This window comes from Zeus faber (genome assembly GCF_960531495.2).
Source record: "Zeus faber genome assembly, chromosome: 11".
Lineage (NCBI taxonomy): Eukaryota > Metazoa > Chordata > Actinopteri > Zeiformes > Zeidae > Zeus > Zeus faber.
The window spans coordinates 10,760,664-10,779,393 of record NC_137205.1 but is presented as its reverse complement, the minus strand read 5'-3'; the positions used below and the strand labels follow the sequence as shown (position 1 = coordinate 10,779,393).

General features: G+C 45.8%; 2 protein-coding genes across 3 annotated transcripts; one reads left to right on the top strand and one right to left on the bottom strand.

Moving 5' to 3' along the window:
• Positions 1 to 1,403: 1,403 nt before the first annotated feature.
• On the bottom strand, positions 1,404 to 8,241 carry wipi2 (WD repeat domain, phosphoinositide interacting 2). Of its 2 annotated transcripts, none has more exons than XM_080009806.1 (12): positions 8,022 to 8,241; positions 7,062 to 7,144; positions 6,424 to 6,593; positions 6,236 to 6,332; positions 5,459 to 5,556; positions 5,045 to 5,137; positions 4,879 to 4,949; positions 4,668 to 4,781; positions 4,295 to 4,459; positions 2,646 to 2,753; positions 2,423 to 2,520; positions 1,404 to 2,045 (listed from the first exon to the last, which is right to left on the bottom strand). In XM_080009806.1, the coding sequence occupies exons 1-12, from the start codon at positions 8,093 to 8,095 to the stop codon at positions 1,933 to 1,935; spliced, it is 1,284 nt and encodes a 427-aa protein (XP_079865932.1). In that variant the 5' UTR covers positions 8,096 to 8,241; the 3' UTR covers positions 1,404 to 1,932. The 2 variants fall into 2 exon arrangements, with proteins under 2 accessions (XP_079865932.1, XP_079865933.1); XM_080009807.1 differs by having other exon boundaries at positions 4,674 to 4,781.
• A 3,428-nt stretch (positions 8,242 to 11,669) lies between these two features.
• On the top strand, positions 11,670 to 18,380 carry LOC307236707 (monocyte to macrophage differentiation factor 2-like). Its single transcript, XM_080009200.1, has 7 exons — positions 11,670 to 11,777; positions 15,088 to 15,169; positions 16,445 to 16,605; positions 17,284 to 17,358; positions 17,445 to 17,546; positions 17,664 to 17,733; positions 18,170 to 18,380. The coding sequence occupies exons 1-7, from the start codon at positions 11,674 to 11,676 to the stop codon at positions 18,368 to 18,370; spliced, it is 795 nt and encodes a 264-aa protein (XP_079865326.1). The 5' UTR covers positions 11,670 to 11,673; the 3' UTR covers positions 18,371 to 18,380.
• Positions 18,381 to 18,730: the final 350 nt, after the last annotated feature.

The following is an 18,730-nucleotide window of genomic DNA, read 5'->3' as shown; positions in this document are numbered from 1 at the left end:
AAAGGCTGTTGGAATCTGGTTGCGGAGAAGTACACAAATATCACTCTATAACGAAACTCAATATAACTAACAGTCAAATTTCATTCACACAGGGGCGGTTTCACCGACACCCACACTGAAATGGCCTCTCTCAGTCACGGTTTAAAATAGTCGCAGAGTCTTGGTTTAAAAAAAAAAAAGATTTCCAGAAGGAAGATTAGAGCCAATCTAGGTCTAAATTAAGTCCAAATATTAAACCGATTTATCTTCTGATTAATGGACGTGAGCGTCCAGGTCGACCTTGACAACAGAGGAAATGGATTATCTGTAGTAAGACCAGACAGAAGGAGCTCATGAGTCCTTCACCACCTTAGCCTCCAACTTCCTAATCTAGGAATTCCTAGTCAAGAACTAATTCATATCAAATTAAGTTACATCTCAGAAAGGAATTTTTAAATTCTGGATTGATTTGGTAATTTATGAAGTAGGATTAGTTTAGTTCGGATTTAGATTAAACCGTCTGAGAAACCGCCCCATTCATACGAAGGAAGACTGCAAAGTAACGGCGACATAGGCAACCTGTCTCACATCGACATGGATTTTATTTTTATTATAATTTTGGATGAACATTTCACATCTTTTTTTTTTTTTTTTTTTTATACAAAAAAAAAAAAAAAAAAAAAAAAAAAAAAAATCATTAGAAAACGTCTCACACTTCAGACTTCCACGCTCTCCCGTGGACCTCAGCGGCCGTTTTTTTTTTTTCGGCCAGCACGCACACACATCAAGAGAATCGCGGGAAAATCATGCAGTGTCCTGGGGGCCCGAGCTCCAGGGCCCAAACCGAAGCTCTGGGACCAACCACGTCCTGTACGAGGGAGGGAGGGGGGGAGAGGGAGGGGGGGTTTCCCTCTGGAGAGCAGATCCACGGGCACGACCCCACAGCTCGGCACAATGATATGATTCCACGTTTACATGTAGTTAATGTACAGATGGGACGACGGCCTTCTTTCTCCGGCCCCGTCTCCCGTTCCGCCTGGTTTTTGGACCGATGCCGCCGTCTCCGATGCATGAACACAGTACCACGTCAACAACACCATGCATGATTTTTTTTTTTTTTTTTTTTTTTTTTTTTTAAACGCATGACATATCATTGGTTACAATTGGTTACGTAGATTAAGAAAAATAAATCGTTAATATCACTTTCAAATCGACCAATGAATGCGAGGGGGGCGCGGGGGGGTGTACTGCTGAGCCTTGGTTTTTACAAAGTGAGTGTGCATGGGCGTGGGGGTAGTGTAAGGCAGATGTCTAAATATTTTGCTAATGTTTAGGGCCCAGAACACATGCCTCTCCCTCATGCCATAATCTTCTAAAACATTCTTTAAATAGATAAAAACCAAAGATAATACACACGCTAGGTCGAGATTTTAAAAACAGATTTGTTTTTCTTTTATTTCACCAATGGGAGGAGTCGCTGCCTCGAAACAGACGAAACCGTGACGACGGGGCAGAGAGGCACTTTACACATTTGCTTTCACTTTCACTTTGACATGGAGCGCGCGTTCCTATGGTCGTGCGCTCATTTGGAAACAGAGCTACATTTTTTTGGGGAGGTGGGGGGGGGGGGGGGGGGGGGGGGGCGGCTGTAGGGCAGGTCCAACACGCACATTCACAAGCACTCGCACGTGTTATACACTAGAGCTTTTGTTTGTTTGTTTTTTGCGGTTGGCACATGTACATGCAAAGCTTCAGTTCCACCCGCACAGGTGAACTGAGGAGGGGAAGGAAATATGTAATTCTGTGTGTTTGTGTGTGTGTGTGTGTGTGTGTGTGTGAAGAGGACAAACGGACTGACAGGCTCTTGAACGCTTGAGCGTTTAAATACCCCCCCTCGTGTCACGTGTTCATAGCAGCACCAAAGCGGACCCTCTGGTCGTGGGCCGCGGCCCCTCAGTCGGTCTCCAGGATCAGCGGCGGTTGCTCGTTCTCTTCATCCAATCGCAGGTCGTTGAGGTCCTCCTCCAGCCCCGCCCCGCCCACAGCGCCCAGTTCTTCACAGTAACCTAGGGAACGAAAGCTTCTGGGTCAGAGTGCTGCTGCGACCCGATGGGGGGGATGAGGCTCAACTTCCATATTGAGAAAATTAAGATCACAACGACAAATTTTCAAACTGCACTCATTAAAGTGGTAATCCATGAGAGCCCATCGGCACATTCCTGCCGAGAAAGGCAGACCTCTACACTGCCAATAGGAATAGCGTGAGCTGTTTTGGCGGCACGAGGGGGACCTACACAATATTAGGCAGGTGGTTTCTGCAGCTGACTGTGGTATATAGCAATATGGGATTTCTTTAACAAAAGCATCTTATGGATGACCATGTTAACCAAACTGAATTTCAGTTCAACTTCACGTGTGTGATATCGTAGCAGGCCTACTATACCTTTAGTCACGGCAGCACTGTAGGTCTGCGCCACCAGCGGGCGGTCATGTGAGCCCTGCTCCAGGATCTCATTGCCCGGCTCAGTGCTACCGTCTAGTCTAAGAACAGAGGTGGAAGAAATGTTTACAAATGCATTTATACACAAACTGTGCAGATCCTGAAATGATACATCGGAGGGTCTGGTAACAGCACATGTTGTACATTTTAACAGGGTGTGTATTACCTGTGCTGTTTCATAAGTGTGCACTCCCCTCCCTCCTGAGGGTCCAGATTGTACAGATATAAGTAGCCGTCAGCTGCAGCGACCAGCAACCTGGGAATCTTCTGGATCCTGCGTGTGAACCACAAGTCTTGAAATGTGTAAAAGTATGAAGTTTCACACAGATGTGTGAAACTTAATGGATAAAAGAAAAGAAAATTATACACCGATCAGCTACATTAAAACCACTGACAGGTGAAGTTAATAACATTGTTCATCTGGTTCCAATGGCACCTTTCAAGGGGTGGGATATATGAGGCAGCAAGTGAACAATCAGTTCTTGAAGTTGATGTGTTGGAAGCAGAAAAAATGGGCAAGCGTAAGGATCTGAACCACTTGAACAAGGACAAAATAGTGTTGGCTAAACGACTGGGTCAGAGCATCTCCAAAACAGCAGGTCTTTTGGGGAGTTCCTGGTATGCAGTGGTTAGTACCGACCAAAAGTGGTTCAAGGAAAGACAACCGGTGACAGGGTCATGGTCTCATTGATGCGTGTGGGGAGTGAAGTCTAGCTCGTCTGGTCCGATCCCACAGAAGAGCTACTGTAGCACAAATAGCTGAAAAAGTTGATGAGGATATGATAGAAAGGTGTCAGAACACACAGTGCATCACAGCTTGAGGTGTCAGAACACACAGTGCATCACAGCTTGCTGCATATGGGGCTGTGTAGCCACAGACCAGTCAGAGTGTCCATGTTGACCCATATCTACCGCCGAAAGTGCCTATAATGGGCACGTGAACATCGGAACAGGACCATGGAGCAATGGAAGAAGGTGGCCTGGTCTGATGAATCATGTTTTCTTTAACATAATGTGGATGGCCAGGTGCATGCGAGTCTTTTACCTGGGAAAGAGATGGCACCAAGTTGCACTATGGGAAGAAGGCAAGGCAGCAGAGGCAGTGTGACGCTCTGCGCAGTGTTCTGCTGGGAAACCTTGGGTCCTGACATTAATGTGGATGTTACTTTAACAAGTAACAACTACCTTAACATTGTTGTCAACCAAGTACATCTCTTCATGCCAACAGTATTCCCTGATGGCAGTGGCATCATTCAGCAGGATAATGCGCCCTGCCACGCTGCAAAAATGTTCAGGAATGGTTTGAGGAACATGACAAAGAGTTCATGGTGTTCACTTGGCCTCCAATCTCCCCAGATCTCAATACGATGGAGCATTTGTGGGATGTGCTGGAACAACAAGCCCAATGCATGGGGACCCCACCTCACAACTTACAGGACTTGCTGCTAACGTTTTGGTGCCAGATACCACAGGACACCTTCAGAGGTCTTGTGGAGTCCATGCCTCGATGGGTCAGAGCTGTTTTTGGTGGTACGAGGTGGACCTACACAATATTAGGCAGGTGGTTTTAATGGTGTGGCTGATCGGTGTACAGTCTATGGTGGACACTTGTGAAGACCATGTAAAGCGTGTCATTGTGAACGACATGTCACCCCAGTAACTATCCTGCGTTTCATTTACAGGCATTGATAAAATGGAAGACAAAAATGTGAATAATTCACTAGTGTATGGCTCTTGTTGGGTAATATTTGTATCACACCTCTATATGACCTGATGTATGTATGTATGTATGTATGTGGGTGGCAGGACACTCACACTGCCAGGGCGCAGATGTTCTTGTGCCCAGAGAAGGGAAGTCGTACGGTGGCGAAGGCTCGTCCCTGGGTGAACATCTCAGTGACCTGGACGGGCAGGTAGGTGGTGGAGGCCATCAGGACCTTCCCCAGGTACCCGCCCCATGTGGTGGGCTCCTCGGCCGGCCTGGAGAGAACACACACACACACACACACACACACACACACACACACACACACACACACACACACACACACACACACACACACACACACACACACACACACACACACACACACACACACACACACGTATATGTGAAAGGCAGAAAATTGGAAAACATTGAGAAGGAAACAGAAGGCCGCCGCGTGAAGAGGAATAAAAGGTTACGTACACGTACTTCTCCTTCTGTGTCTCCAGTTTGAAGATGTGGACCGTCTCTGTGTTGCTGGAGGCAGACAGGTAGAGGCCCTCCATGCTGAACGCCAACGAACATATGCTCACACACCTAAGGGATGGAGCGCGAGAGCATGGAAATAAAATCGATGCGTCCGTCTGTACCTATGATCTACGAAATAAAAGCGATTCTAGAATGACTCGCTCACCTTTTCACCCCTCGTCGGAACTCGAAGAGCTTCTGTCCCTCGGGGATGGAGAAGACACGGATGACCGTGCCCTGGGAAGATGTGGGAAAAAAGAGCAAATTAGACACAAAAAAAAGGAGGGAGTGAGAGAGATGTGGAATTGCGGCTTACGAGAAACGTCAGGTACCTTCTCCGAGGCCGTGGCCAGCTTGGTGCCGCTGGCGTCAAAGGCCAGTGCGGCTAGGGGGCTGTCGTGAGCTGGGATCATGTTGGCTGCTCGCTTTTGACGCAAACAAAAGACGCACGGCAACAGCGTTAGCAAAGACGCAAACCAGCAGGCACACACACATTAAATAGTAAATACAGTGACGTATGAAATAAATGAATAAATATGCCGAAAAAAGCTGACCCCGCTATCCAGTGACTTGGAATAAGTGTCAAGTTTCACTAAAGTCAATATTCTGAAAACAAATGGTCAATGGAATCTTCAAATCAAGTATGTGTTGAGTACTCGTTCGTACTCTGTATTTTGTCATTTACTCTTTTAATGGCATAAATTCCTTTGTTTGAAGGTGGGTGTAGTGTGGGACGGTCTACCCACCAGGTTGACTGTGTCAAACACCTGGACCTCTCCTATCGTGGCACTACCCGGATATGCCAAGTAGCAGTTATCATTGCTGATGGAAAGGGCGCACAGGCCTGGGGGAGAGCAGAAAGCACACACACACACACCTCGAGTAAGTAATAGCGACATTGTTTTGAGGTGTTGAAGAAGAAGAATCTTTATTTGTCACACGGCACTCTACAGTGACCAACACACACACACACACACATACAGGCTCAAATGGTGGCCGGTGAAATAAGATCTCTGCTTGACTCATCCTGGCTTGTCCTTCCTCCGGGGCAGCCAGGAGCAGTGGGCGGAATACAGTGATGCGCCTGGGTACCAGTTACAAATGTCCATCGCTGGTCAGACGATGATGTTCTGCATGTTTTTGGTGGGGGTCCTTACTGATGTTACATGAGGAAACCCCATGTGAGCACGGGGAGAACATGCAAACTCCACACAGAAAGGCTCCTAATAGGGAGATAACCCGCCAGAGGATGGTGCAAACAGCGCCCCAGGCGGGAATCGAACCCAGGACCTTATTGCTGTGAGTACCCACTGTACCCACAATGTTGTTGTGCATTGTTGTGTAACAACAAAATAAATAATCCTCAGATGGATTATTTAGCCAGGGAGTTTAGAATACAGAAACTATATTATAAAATGAGTACTATACTGCCAAACCTGAATCGCACTGGTGTTAAGGCAACAAACACTGCTCGGACAAGCTTGACAAGCTTGACAGTATATTTTGTCATTAGTGCGTCTCACCTGAAGGATTGGGGGGGGTCTCTCTGATGGTGTGCAGGACCTTCATGTCTCTGATGTTGTGGATGTATAGTGACTCCTCCAGGCACACGATCAGCCTCTATGGAAGAAAGACACAGACCATCGGCACATACTTCCTATGGTGGTCGTGCCATTTTCAAGATGTGTAAGCGACAGACGAAGACAGAAACCTGTCTGTTGAGCTTGACGGCCAGTATGGTGTTGGAGTAGGAATAGTTGCAGATCTCTGTTCCCTTCTTGAAGTGGCACACTTTGAGCTTCCTGGGGGCCTTCAGGCTGACTATGGCCACCAGGCTGCTGGAGAACAAGCGCTCCACGATGCACACATCCTCCGTGTCCACTGAGCGGGGCACACACACACACACACACACGCACACGCACACACACACACACAAAAAAAATACATTTCCTACCTATTTGCAGTTGGAATCAAGTTGGATATACAATATTTTGAGAGGCTCACAACAAAATTGACCTCCAGTAGGCTCTTTATGATCATTTCTATCATAGCTTTTAAAAATATAAGCACATAACAATGTGATGATGGCACGGACCTTTATTATTATTATTATTTTTTTTTTTAGAGATGTACTAAGAGATGTGCTTAACCAAACTTCTGAATCTTATATTAAGTATTCATGGGGCACTAATGCTTCATCGATTACATTCCATCTCTAAGAGTGTAGCTACAACTATGACTACTCTTAATGTAATGATTCTGGACTATATTCAAGTGCAAACCTGAGGCAGAGAGAGCGGTTTGACGGTGACATGACGTCCACGAAATGGAACGTACACAGATACTTACTACATTCGTATATCTGCTCCAATTTGTCCACAGATGACAGGGAGAAAAACTTGTATCCCGATTTAGTGCCAACAGCCAAGGATCTGTAAAGACACACACACACACACACACACACACACACACACACACACACACACACACACACACCAAATGAGGATGACATCATTCCAGGAACAGCACAGTTGCAAAATCCTTTTTAAATAGTTGTTTTCGCCAAACCCAAACAAGTTACACGGAAAGATAAGGCCAGTGACAAGAATGTTTAACAAATCTTAAAAACACTCAACTCAATACAACATTCGTTTTATTTTTGAAAATCACCCTATAAAAGTTTTATTTATTCAGTTACTTGGTCTACCATGCGTCCCAGTCTGACTAATGCCTCCGTGTGTCCACCACCAGCAGGGTGACATTAATCATCGTGACACTGGTCACAGGACAGGGGGAGTGTTGCAATGGCACCACTCTGATCCATGTCACTAATAAACTCCACGTTTTGGTCAAATAACCATATAAGTGTATTTTCCAAACGCAACACTATCGATACGAAATCGTACGATGATTTTTTTTTCCCCCACTCTGGATGCTGGATTTATCAGATCTGCACTCGAAACGTCAGAAAGTACTGCTTTATAGGATCTGTACCAGCGCTTGCAGCTAAAACCAAAACGTGCCCAAGTTATTCATCCGTTTCACTATCTTTGTCCAGTGCGACTGTGACGTCACCTAGCTGAAGTTAGCCGGAAGGCTAACGGAGCCCATAGCGGTTTTGCGCTCGCGGCCAAATGCTAATGTGCAGTTTGACTTTTAGCCTAATTTCAAGAGCCGCCACCAAAGTCATTTGGCGTCAAACTCAGCCCGCAGGCGAGGCACCGCAACGGGTTCTCCCTTGGCGAGCCGCCGCATGTCAGCGCAGGCCGTCCACCCCAGGCGCCCCGCTCCCCTACCCGGCCCTCTTACGTGTTGTCCTGGTTAAAGTTTGCGAAGAGGAGCTGGCTCCCGCCAGCATCCCCGCTTAGACTGGCCAAGTTCATGAGCCTGCCACCATCTACACTTGAAGCTTCGGTAGGAATAGCAGCAGAGCCGGCGTGAGGTCTTAGCGCGACAACGACAGGGGCTCACGGGGCCATCGCTTTCCCCTCCTGTGCCTGGTTCCAGTGATTGTTGTTGTTTTTCAGCAGCGCTGTGGCGCTTCCCTGCTGCGCATGCTCAGTAGCTCCACTGCGCGACACATTTAAAGGGACAGCGCGTAATTTCCGGCCAGTATAAGATCGGGAATAGAGTCAGAATATCAGCGGGAGGAGGAGGAGCATCACGACAAAACAGGATTCAAGCCGCCCTGAAACCCCCCAAAAAGGAACAAGTGATTTGTCCTGGTCGTTGGATCATATGTTGCTGCGGAAAATAACGCAAGGCAATCTTTGCGCCATCAAAAGTTGTGTCGAAAAATGTAAAAAGGCGCCCCCCAGCGGTTTGAAGGAGCGATGGGACTTGGTGATGGAGTTTGGATTGAATCGCAATTTACTTGATTTGTGACGTCACGGGTGGCCCGGAAGTTGTGGTCGATTTGCAAGTTTCAGCACCGCCCCAGTGAAACCTGCACGCCTCAATATTGATAGACGGGTTTGAGTTATTGGCCGAAGAATAGAATAATATGAGCGGAAAACTTGAGCTATCAAAAGACAAATAGCAGCATAACAATCAGACAAGAATAGATGGAGATAACTGTCAATTCTTTATGTCTATTCTTATATCTATGTGTGTGTGGGGCGGCGGGTAGGCCTGTTTTCAATTGCACTTATGTATCTTATCTTTTTTTGTATTTCAATGCTTTTATTTTACTTTTCTTCTACATACGTACGTAAATAAAAACCTGTACAACCGCTTTTGCCCCGTTGCACAAGCACATTAATTATGTACTGTATGTGTTTAGGAAATTTAATTTGTGTATGTCATTCAAGCACCATTAAATATGACGTCATCCCTTACGGTATTGTTTTTTATTCGTTATTTAACAACATATTTTCAAAATCAAGCAATAATCTTTTGCGCCTCATCTATAGCCATCACTATGAAAAACTATTCGCATGTTTCTGAATTGCTGTAGAGAATTGTACAGAATTCAATACAGAATTCCATTCAAAACTTCAACACTGTTTTCAACCTCAAGGTTTATACTCCTCTTTGCTCTCTTTCCTTTCTTGAATGTCTTCTTCTGATCGTTGGATTTGTTCTGTTTTTCTTGGTCACTTGAGGTGGTGGAGATATTTTTTCATCCCATCCCATCCCTGTTCTTTTTTTGTGAAAGTTCATCCATACCTACAGTTTACTGGCCACAATTAGATACGCCGGTTTATAAAATACGCCTTTCACTTCTTGCGTGTGCCCGATCTTTGCATCGTTGCCGGGAAAGGCGGACCCCACCACCAACAATGGAAACAGCATATACAGGAGCACACGCATAATGCAAACCAATTATATGTCTGGTTCTTTAAAAGCACCAGCTAAACAAAAATGGGATGAATATAGAATGTGTATTTTCCTAACAAAATAAAATGTTATACAGATTACCACTTTAATACAGGGATGCAGCTGTTAAGGCAGTTGGGGCATCTGGTAAGGAGATGGCCAGGCATGGCAAACTAGGAAGTGCTGGAGGAAGTCTGCTATGCCTGCTAGCTTTGCTTATTCTATTTTTATTGTTGATCATCCACTTTCTTAGAAAAAGCTTGTGTGTATATATATATATATATATATATATATGTATATATATATATATATGTGTGTGTGTGTGTGTGTGTGTGTGTGTGTGTGTGTGTGTGTGTGTGTGTGTGTGTGTGTGTGTGTGTGTGTGTGTGTTATGCACCCACAAGTCAATGAAATCACTACAACCCTCAACAAAGAGTTGCGGACAGCACTAGAATAAGTTACTTGCAATAAACTAGCCTTAAACATATCAAAGACTAAAAGCATTGTCTTGTGTACAAATCACTCCAGGAGCTCTAAACCTCAGCTGAATCTGATGCTGAACAACGTGGCTGCCGAGCAAGAAGCGGAAACAAAGCTTCCTGGTGTTATTTTTAGATGATATAGATTCTCTTGTTGGAAAGATGGAGAGGAATATGCCTGCTCTAAAGAGGTGCTCGGCTTTTCTTACACCACGCTCGATCAAACAGGTCCCACATACTTTACACATCTAGACTATTGCCCAATAATGGCCGGGCATGGAACTCACTTCCAGCTCAGTTTGCTCAGGCACACAATAAAATGTTTAAAAAAACAAGTGGAGCAACGCCTAATGGCCCTACGCCTGTAACTGCATTTTGTTCCCTTTTTATGAATAGGAATATCAAAATGTATATAAATATGTTGTAAGATCTCACTTTGTATATATATTAAGTGATTATGAATATATATATATATATATATATATATATATATATGTAGTGTATAGTGTATCGGAATAGGAATATGTATAATAATATGTTTGCCAGAAAGAATATTGTTGTTATACTTTTCTGATTGTGATTTCATGTGTGGCTGTTTCGTCTGTAAGTGCTACCTCCTACCTCCCTGACCCAGCCCGGACAAGAGGCATGAAAATGAATGGATCGATGTGTGGATGGATGGATGGATGTGATGGATGTGATGGATGGATGGGTGGGTGGATGGATGCGTGGATGGATGGACGGATGGATGGATGGATGGGTGGGTGGGTGGATGCAGCCCTTGAAACGATGAGGCCTACGTGCGTGCATCTCCCCAACCAACCACTAGAGGGCGGCCGAAACAAATACCGATTACGGGTCCGCGCAGAAAGGTTTTGCACAATCTGCGAGTTTGTTATTCACCGAATGATTGAGACCTTTATCTTTGACATGTTGAGTTTATTTAGAAAACGACCAAAGGTTATGATAAAACACTGCTTACACTCGCAGCAAGTCTATCTTTCTTTGTGTGTGCGTGTGTGTGTGTGTGTGTGTGTGCGTGTGTGTGCGTGTGACAAATACAAGCGGCAATTTGGTCAATAAATAACAATGTGATAAATAATCTCTTGAACTTGAACTCGATGGACTCAACGCTGACTTTCGCCGCCTGTTATACAGTCGCAATCCTGGCAACGGTGTGTTTGGGGTTTGTTAATATTTAGTTTTTGGCTGCACGGCGATTGGTCGGTGTGGGTGGTCAAAAAACAACGGGAGCGAGAGAGAGAGAGAGAGAGAGAGAGAGAGGGAGGGAGAAAGAAAGAGAGAGAGAGAGAGAGGGAGAGGCCAGCTAAAATAGAGAAAGAGAAGAGGAGGGAGCGAGAGAACACAGAGAGACAGAGTGAATAGGGGGGAGTGAGAGCGGTGCGTGTGGGTGTGTGTGGTGTGTGTGTGTGTGTGTGTGTGTGGTGGAGGGTGTGTACCAGGCTGGGAGGGGAGGGCTCTCCCACTCCCACTCCACTCCACTCCGGTCCCACGGAACATCCTGCGAACAGCCCAAACTACTTTTCCTCTTCTTTCCTTTGTTTTTGTTTTTTTTTTCCTCTCCACCATTCGTTGTTTTCGCTCTGCAAACCTCGACTCACCGCCGCCACTGATCGTGGAGCGGCTCCGTGCGGTGTGTGTTGATGCTCCTCTCAGAGCTGTGTTATGTTCTGTGCAGCGCTGGGACATCCGGACTGGGGAAGCAGCAGGATGCAAACATGGACTTGAAGAAGACTCCGTTTGGAAGGTAGAGTTTTTAACTTGATAACTATATGAGATTTCTAATGAACATAATGTCCGACCCCGCCCCCACCCCCTGTGTCTGTATGTGTTTGTGTATGTGTTTGTGTGTGTGTGTGCGTGTGTGTGTGTGTGTGTGTGTGTGTGTGACAGCTCATGTGCAGCCATGCGTGCGCACTCATGCGCTGGCGCAGAGCAATCTAACGGATGTTATAGATTAGTTTGTGTGTGTGTGTGTGTGTGTGTGTGTGTGTGTGTGTGGGTGTTAAAGAGGTGGTTAGAAAGGGAAAGGGTCTGATAAAAAAAAGAAAAAGAAGAAAAAAAGTTCCACTACAACATTTGATTCTCAGTCGACGTGCTTCTGTTAATTGTCAAATGATCGATTTGACAATAATTTGACGAGAGAGCTCGCCTGGTGCGCCGTGAACTTTTTTCAAAATACAAAAAATAAAATAGAATGGGATAGAAAAGAATATGAATCTCTCTAGAAATAGCTCCTCTGTTGCAATATCAAAATTGCATTCGTCAATTCATTACATTCGTCATCACTCATAACAGACCTCATATCACTACACCGGGTAATCGGATCAACTTAAAACTTATATTACATTTTTTTAAGGGTTTGTCAACTCGCGTCAACTTAAACGTTTTAGATTTTAAGTTGATCCAAAGACTGTAGGCTCTTTGGTCATATCTTCTCGTCACCGTTCATTGACAATCGAATATCTGTACATCACGATATGACCATATGATACAACCAAAATGCCACAGTCCATAATAACCAACTGTCATTTGTTTTCCTATAACCTTGCTTGCATATGGAACGAGGGAGAGCCTTCAAATGTAAATCTCATTTCCTGCAGTCGTGGTCCTGTCTATCTGTCTGTCTGTCTGTCTGTCTGTCTGTCTGTCTGTCTGCCTGCCCATCTGTGAGTGAGTTTGCAATGATGGTTGGTAAGGGAGTTTGAATCCCCCAGAGGAAATGGAACTTGGAAATGGAACAAATGGAGACACACTCCACTCCCAACACACACACACACACACACACACACACACACACAGCCACACACACATGCACACACACGTAGAGAAACTACGTCACTTCACCTTATACATCCCACTACCAGGACCCGAAGGCACTGATCCTCTTAGATGCAGCCGATTGTAATTATGTGTGGAATGTGCGATAATGACTTGTTATACACACACACACACACCCACACACACACACACACACACACACACACACACACACACACACACACACACACACACACAAACAAATAACGGCATTCACTCACTACTTAACATGTACCGTGGGACTCAAAATAGGGATGGAGCGCGAGAGAGAAGTGTGCAGAAAGAAAGAGTGAGAGAGATAATTGTGTCCCTGTGATGGACAATGGTCTCCCTGATCAGAGCTCCTCCACCTCTTTGCACCTCTCTGCTGCAGGCCATTACACACACACACACACACACATACACACACACACACACACACACACACACACACACACACACACACACACAGTTATTTTCTAACCATTTAGTGGACCCCACAACTACATGCAGCACTGGTGCAGCTCTGAGCTGTGGATATTTTGTTTCCCACGGAGTCGGTGGAAAAAATGAAAAGAAAGCCGTACAATAGTTTTATGTTTCATTGCTGCCTGTTTTCCGGGGTAAAGTATTTCTCTGTCTGTCTGTCTGTCTGTCTGTCTGTCTGTCTCTCTCTCTCTCTCTCTCTCTCTACTTTTTCATTTAGTGTGGTGGCCATTAAATGTGCATAGATCCAGAATAATGTATGGGGTATAATTATAATTATAAAAGTCACTGATACGCTCATCACTCAATATGATGAAACAAAAGTCATTTCAAAGCGGAGGGAAAGAAAAATAATGTGTGTTTTGTATACTAGACTGCAATGGCTACCTTCGCCAGCAATCAGTTCTGTCTCGTAAAAAAAAAAAAAAAGTATGTAAACAATGAGGTGCCCTACACGCATGCACGCACACACGCATTCACACACACACTACAAAGGTGTGACAGGTGTAACATGGAGACGCTGAATTTGCAAAGCAAAAGATCAGTCATCATCTGTGTCGTTGTTTTGTTGCAAAAACACTGCAAACTGAAGAAGATAAGAAAGGTTTAGGAAAACCTTTTTTAAATGGAGACACTGTTTGTAAATCGTGCAGTTATTGTCAAACAAAACAAAACAATCGCTTCGACAGGTGTTGTGGAGCAGGGATTGGTCGATATTGGGGCATTGAAAGACCCTCCGTCGGCTATTTTTGGGTCAGTCAGTAAATTCCTGCCAGGCCCCATGTTCTGGAGCTTGGCACCGAAAGAACAATTGCGTTTGTCTCTTTCATCTCCCTCCATCGCCTTCTGCTTCGATGCCCGCTGATCTCTCTCTTCCCAGCAGAGTCATTAGACTGTTACACACAATAAACAGCGATGGGACTGGCGTGTGTGTGTGTGTGTATGTGTATGTGTATGTGTGTGTGTGTGTGTGTGTGTGTGTGTGTGTGTGTGTGTGTGTGTCGCTGTGGCGTGAGCGTTAGATTTACACATGTAATCAAATAACACAGTTGATGGACACAGAAGCACCTGGGGCTCAAACTGTTGTGTGTGTGTGTGTGTGTGTGTTTTTATGTGTGTGTGTTTGCGTGAGTGTTCATCTTGACTTATAAAATGCAGTTTCGTAACATGCCCAGATGCGTTTTTTTATTTCCTGTAAGCTGGGATGAGAGATTTACCACTGATTACAGCACAGGCAGGCAGGCACGCGCACACACACACACACACACACACACACACACACACACACAGTGTCATTCTCTTTCTCTCACGCTCCCCCTCCCTCTCACTCTTTCTCACACTCCAACTCTTTTACAAACACACACACACACACACATGCACACGCAGTGTCATTCTCTCACTTCACACACACACACACACACACGCACACGCACACGCACACGCATGCCGCCTTAGATGAGCTCCTGCGTCTTGCTATTGGATTCATGTGAAGTAGGCGGGAGTTTTCAATAACATCGCTGTCAGCCACGCTGAAATTCAGACAAGGTGACGTGGATTACAGCACGCACAAACACACACACAAACACACAAACAGAACAAAACAAACATGGACACCCCTCCGGCCTTCAGAACTTGAGCAAACAGTAAGTTATCAACCACAAAAGTAGCAACCTGACTTTCTCCATGATTTCTCCCCCCCGCTCCCCCTGTCGCTCTCACTTAAATCTTGTCTTTCTTTCTTTCTCCCTCCTTCCTCTGCCTCACACACTCAGGTTCATGAATGGCAGGGTGCCAGCCAGTAAGCGATACCAGCCCACCGAATATGAACACGCCGCGAACTGCGCCACGCACGGGGTGAGTCGCCGCCCCCCGCCGCGCACTTCCTTGAACTACGGATCGCCCCCCTTCCAACCTCTGTCGGTTCAGGCGATCTGCCGAGAGGGATGAGGGAGTCCTGGGGGGGGGGGGGGGGGGGGGAGGGTGTACAGAGGGAAAGAGAGATGCAGGAGGGGTTTTTGTTATTGAGTGACTTTTGCATGTCAGTGTCGATGGGCTAAGAATCTGCAATTTTCGGCCTGTAGCTCCGAATCCCGGCTCTGTTAATCTGTTGTAATCCCCAACCGCATCTGCCTCCAGGAACAGAGAGAGAGAGAGAGAGAGAGAGAGAGAGAGAGAGAGAGAGAAACATCAAGATGACGGTACGCTTCTAACGATCGTACAGATAGAATCTATGTACTTCATGGCGCCTCAAAAGGAAACAGCGTGCCCACAAAAACCCAGAGGTGGTCCGGTAAAAGAACATTTTAGAGGATTAATTCATCCACGCATGCGTTTGTTTGTTTGTTCATTTGGCTCAGTCCTCGTTGCCAGTATTCCAACTAATCACATGGAGGTTTATATCATTTTTCTCCTGTCCTATGTCGGTGCTATGGTCTTCCCTATCGTCTTGCTGGTCATTGTGTCCTGCATCGTATATAATGTGTCCTTTGTTATCTTTCGTGTTCTTATGATGCTGATGTGTGAATGTGGTATAGTACACATTTGTAACTTTAGCAATCCCACTGCTGAACAAATAATTTCACCACAAAGGTGATCTTAACCATTTTAATTAAAACCGATATCACAAAATCTGACATTTTATCTCTAAATGCGGTGTGTTTGTTGTGAATGAAAGAGCCCTAAACAAAAAAACTAACTTCAATGGACACGTTGTTGTTTTATGTCATGTTTTATATGATATCATACAATAAAATCTATCTTAATTGATCTTACTCTCAAAATATCATCTTGTTTTTTCCCTTAGGGGACTTTTCTGCCTGTATTAAAAAATGTTTTTTCTCCATTCGGAAAAAACAAACAAAAAAAAACAACGCGGTCCTTGAGTCGAGGTTACAGGAGATTTTGAAGTTTAGATGATAATCACCGTGGTCGCTGTTTTTCTGTGGAATGCCAATTGGAAATGGAATGCAAACAAAACCGTAATTAAGCAGAATCTTGAGGCCGACGATTCGAAATATACATTTTTCGTCACATGAACATATGACATCCACAACATCAACCCCGAGGCCTAAAAATCAGTAAAATCCTAAATAACATGTGGTGTTATTTTTGTTGTTTTTTGCCTTCCAGCTGTGGATCCTGCCGAGCCTCATGGGCGGCTCTATGCTCTACTTCCTGTCCGTGGACCAATGGCATTGCTTCGTCGCCTGGCTTTACGGGGCCGGACTCACCGGCCTGTTCCTCACCTCCACACTGTTCCACACCGCTGCCTGGAAGATTAGCCATCTCCGGTGTGTGTGTGTGTGTGTGTGTGTGTGTGTGTGTGTGTGTGTGTGTGTGTGTGTGTGTGTGTGTGTGTGCCAGGATGCCTATTACGCCACACACACACATATGGTCATTAAGACGGAGCCGCAGGACCGGAGACTGGCAGATGCAGTGCGATGATGAAACAAACGATCAACACACTCACACCCGTGGAAGAAATGGCGTGTCCAACCTACGAAAATAGTATTAACTACGGAGGCTGTGGCATCAAGGGAAATGTCATTTTGAGACCCCAAACCCACCACCCCGCCTCCCTATGCGATAGTTTCCCCAAAAGACAAAACAAACACTGTGTCAAGTGTTGAAGGACATGGTGAGGGCCAGTGGCCGGGTGTATGTGTGTTTTTTTACTATTTCCCAAAAGTGTAGTCCCAAACCACGATTTAAATATTGATGGGAAAAAAAAATGCACCCGAAGGAAAACTAGCAGGGAAATAAAACAAATTAATATTCTTTTTATAAATCATTGCTCCAACATTAATTGACCATTTCAAATTTTGAAACCTTGAAATTTCATGTCAGAGGAATGACCCTTACACATCGAAAAAAGCATGATGATATTGTTGAAAATATACTATTCCCTCCATTTCTCTCTGTCTTCCTCTTATGCCTCTCTCTCACTCACACCCCCCCACATACTTTAGGAACGTGGAACAGCGTTTCCACATGTGCGATAGGATCGCCATCTACTTCTTCATCGCTGCCTCCTACTCTCCCTGGTAGGTGGATGCATGGATGGCTGGATGGATGGATGGATGGCTGGATGGGTGGGTGGATAAAGAGGTGTATTGATGTCTTCCACCAGGCTGATGCTGAGGGAGCTGGGGCCCTGGGTGTGTCACATGCGCTGGATGATCTGGGTCATGGCCTGCGTGGGGGCGCTGTACGTCTTCTTCTTCCACGAGAGGTAACTTGACAAACAAAACTATTATTCAAAAGGCGTTTACAGGATAAAACTCTCAAAACATAACAAAATTGGGACCGCGGGGGCATTTTCTGACGCTGCCGTCCCCGCTCCCTGCAGGTATAAGCTGCTGGAGCTGCTGGGATACGTGGCCATGGGAGCAGTCCCTGCTTTGGTCATCATGTCCATGGTAGGGCCACCAGTTAAAAATAGAAGAGCGCTCGCCTCGTCTTTTCATATCTTTATGATAACAAAAAAAAAAAAGACCAGGGCGGAGTTGTTTCCTATAGAGGGGGCAGCTTTGGCTCCCGGAAAACGACTTCCTCCCATTGTCAGGGAATCAGACAGGAGCTATAACACTTGAGTTCAAGACTCAAGGGCAATTTATTACATTGTCTAGTTCAAACACTTGGCCTCAGTTGTTGGTTTATGCTGCATCAGTCTATTAATGTGCTTGTTTTTATCTTTTTTCTATTTGGGGATACTTGTTATTCAGTCCTACATTTCAAATGAAATGGACCTGACCTGTGCTCACTTCTCCTTGTTCCTCCTTGTCGCCATGGCCAGATGGGGCTCTCGGTCTTGACCCTGGTGGCCAACCGCTGTAACCCCACCGTGTGTTCCAGGTCGACCGTGCCGGGGTGTGTGAACTGGCCATGGGCGGCGTGTTCTACGCGGTGGGCGTGCTCTTCTTCAAGAGCGACGGCCTCGTCCCGTTCGCCCACGCCATCTGGCACCTCTTTGTCGCCATCGGTGCGGGAATCCACTATTACGCCATCTGGAGGTACCTGTACTCCCCCAGGAAGCTGATGCAGACTTCCAGGTGACCCGCCGCCGCCAACCCTCGACTCAAGACCTGAAGCGTCCCGCAGCCGGTGACTCATGGGGCAGAAGTGGGACAGGCTCCGGGGGGACAAGCCCTCGAAGACTGGGACACCGGTGGGCGTACCCATCTACGACTGTAGAAGTTAGTGAGGAAGAGGGATAGAGGTTGCCTCAATGACTGAGGTCCTCCCCAAGCAAAGCAAACCCTCCTCTCAATGTTGAACCACTGACCTTTCAAACACCAGAGAGTTCACATTCAGTTCTGACAATTCTTAAAACAACACTACGTGACAAGGACTGGCCACTGTTGTATCGACTGATCGTCAGGCGTGACCTGACTGACCATCATTTACATAGACATG

Excerpts from the sequence above, each read along its gene's own strand:
- wipi2 (XM_080009806.1), bottom strand. The coding sequence starts at position 8,095 with ATGAACTTGGCCAGTCTAAGCGGGGATGCTGGCGGGAGCCAGCTCCTC. Across the intron at positions 6,594-7,061 it reads GGAGCAGATATACGAATGTA|TGGACACGGAGGATGTGTGC; the intron begins GTAAGTATCTGT and ends TGCCCCGCTCAG. Across the intron at positions 5,138-5,458 it reads TGTTTGACACAGTCAACCTG|CGAGCAGCCAACATGATCCC; the intron begins GTGGGTAGACCG and ends TTGCGTCAAAAG.
- LOC307236707 (XM_080009200.1), top strand. The coding sequence starts at position 11,674 with ATGCTCCTCTCAGAGCTGTGTTATGTTCTGTGCAGCGCTGGGACATCC. Across the intron at positions 11,778-15,087 it reads AAGAAGACTCCGTTTGGAAG|GTTCATGAATGGCAGGGTGC; the intron begins GTAGAGTTTTTA and ends TCACACACTCAG. Across the intron at positions 16,606-17,283 it reads TGGAAGATTAGCCATCTCCG|GAACGTGGAACAGCGTTTCC; the intron begins GTGTGTGTGTGT and ends CACATACTTTAG.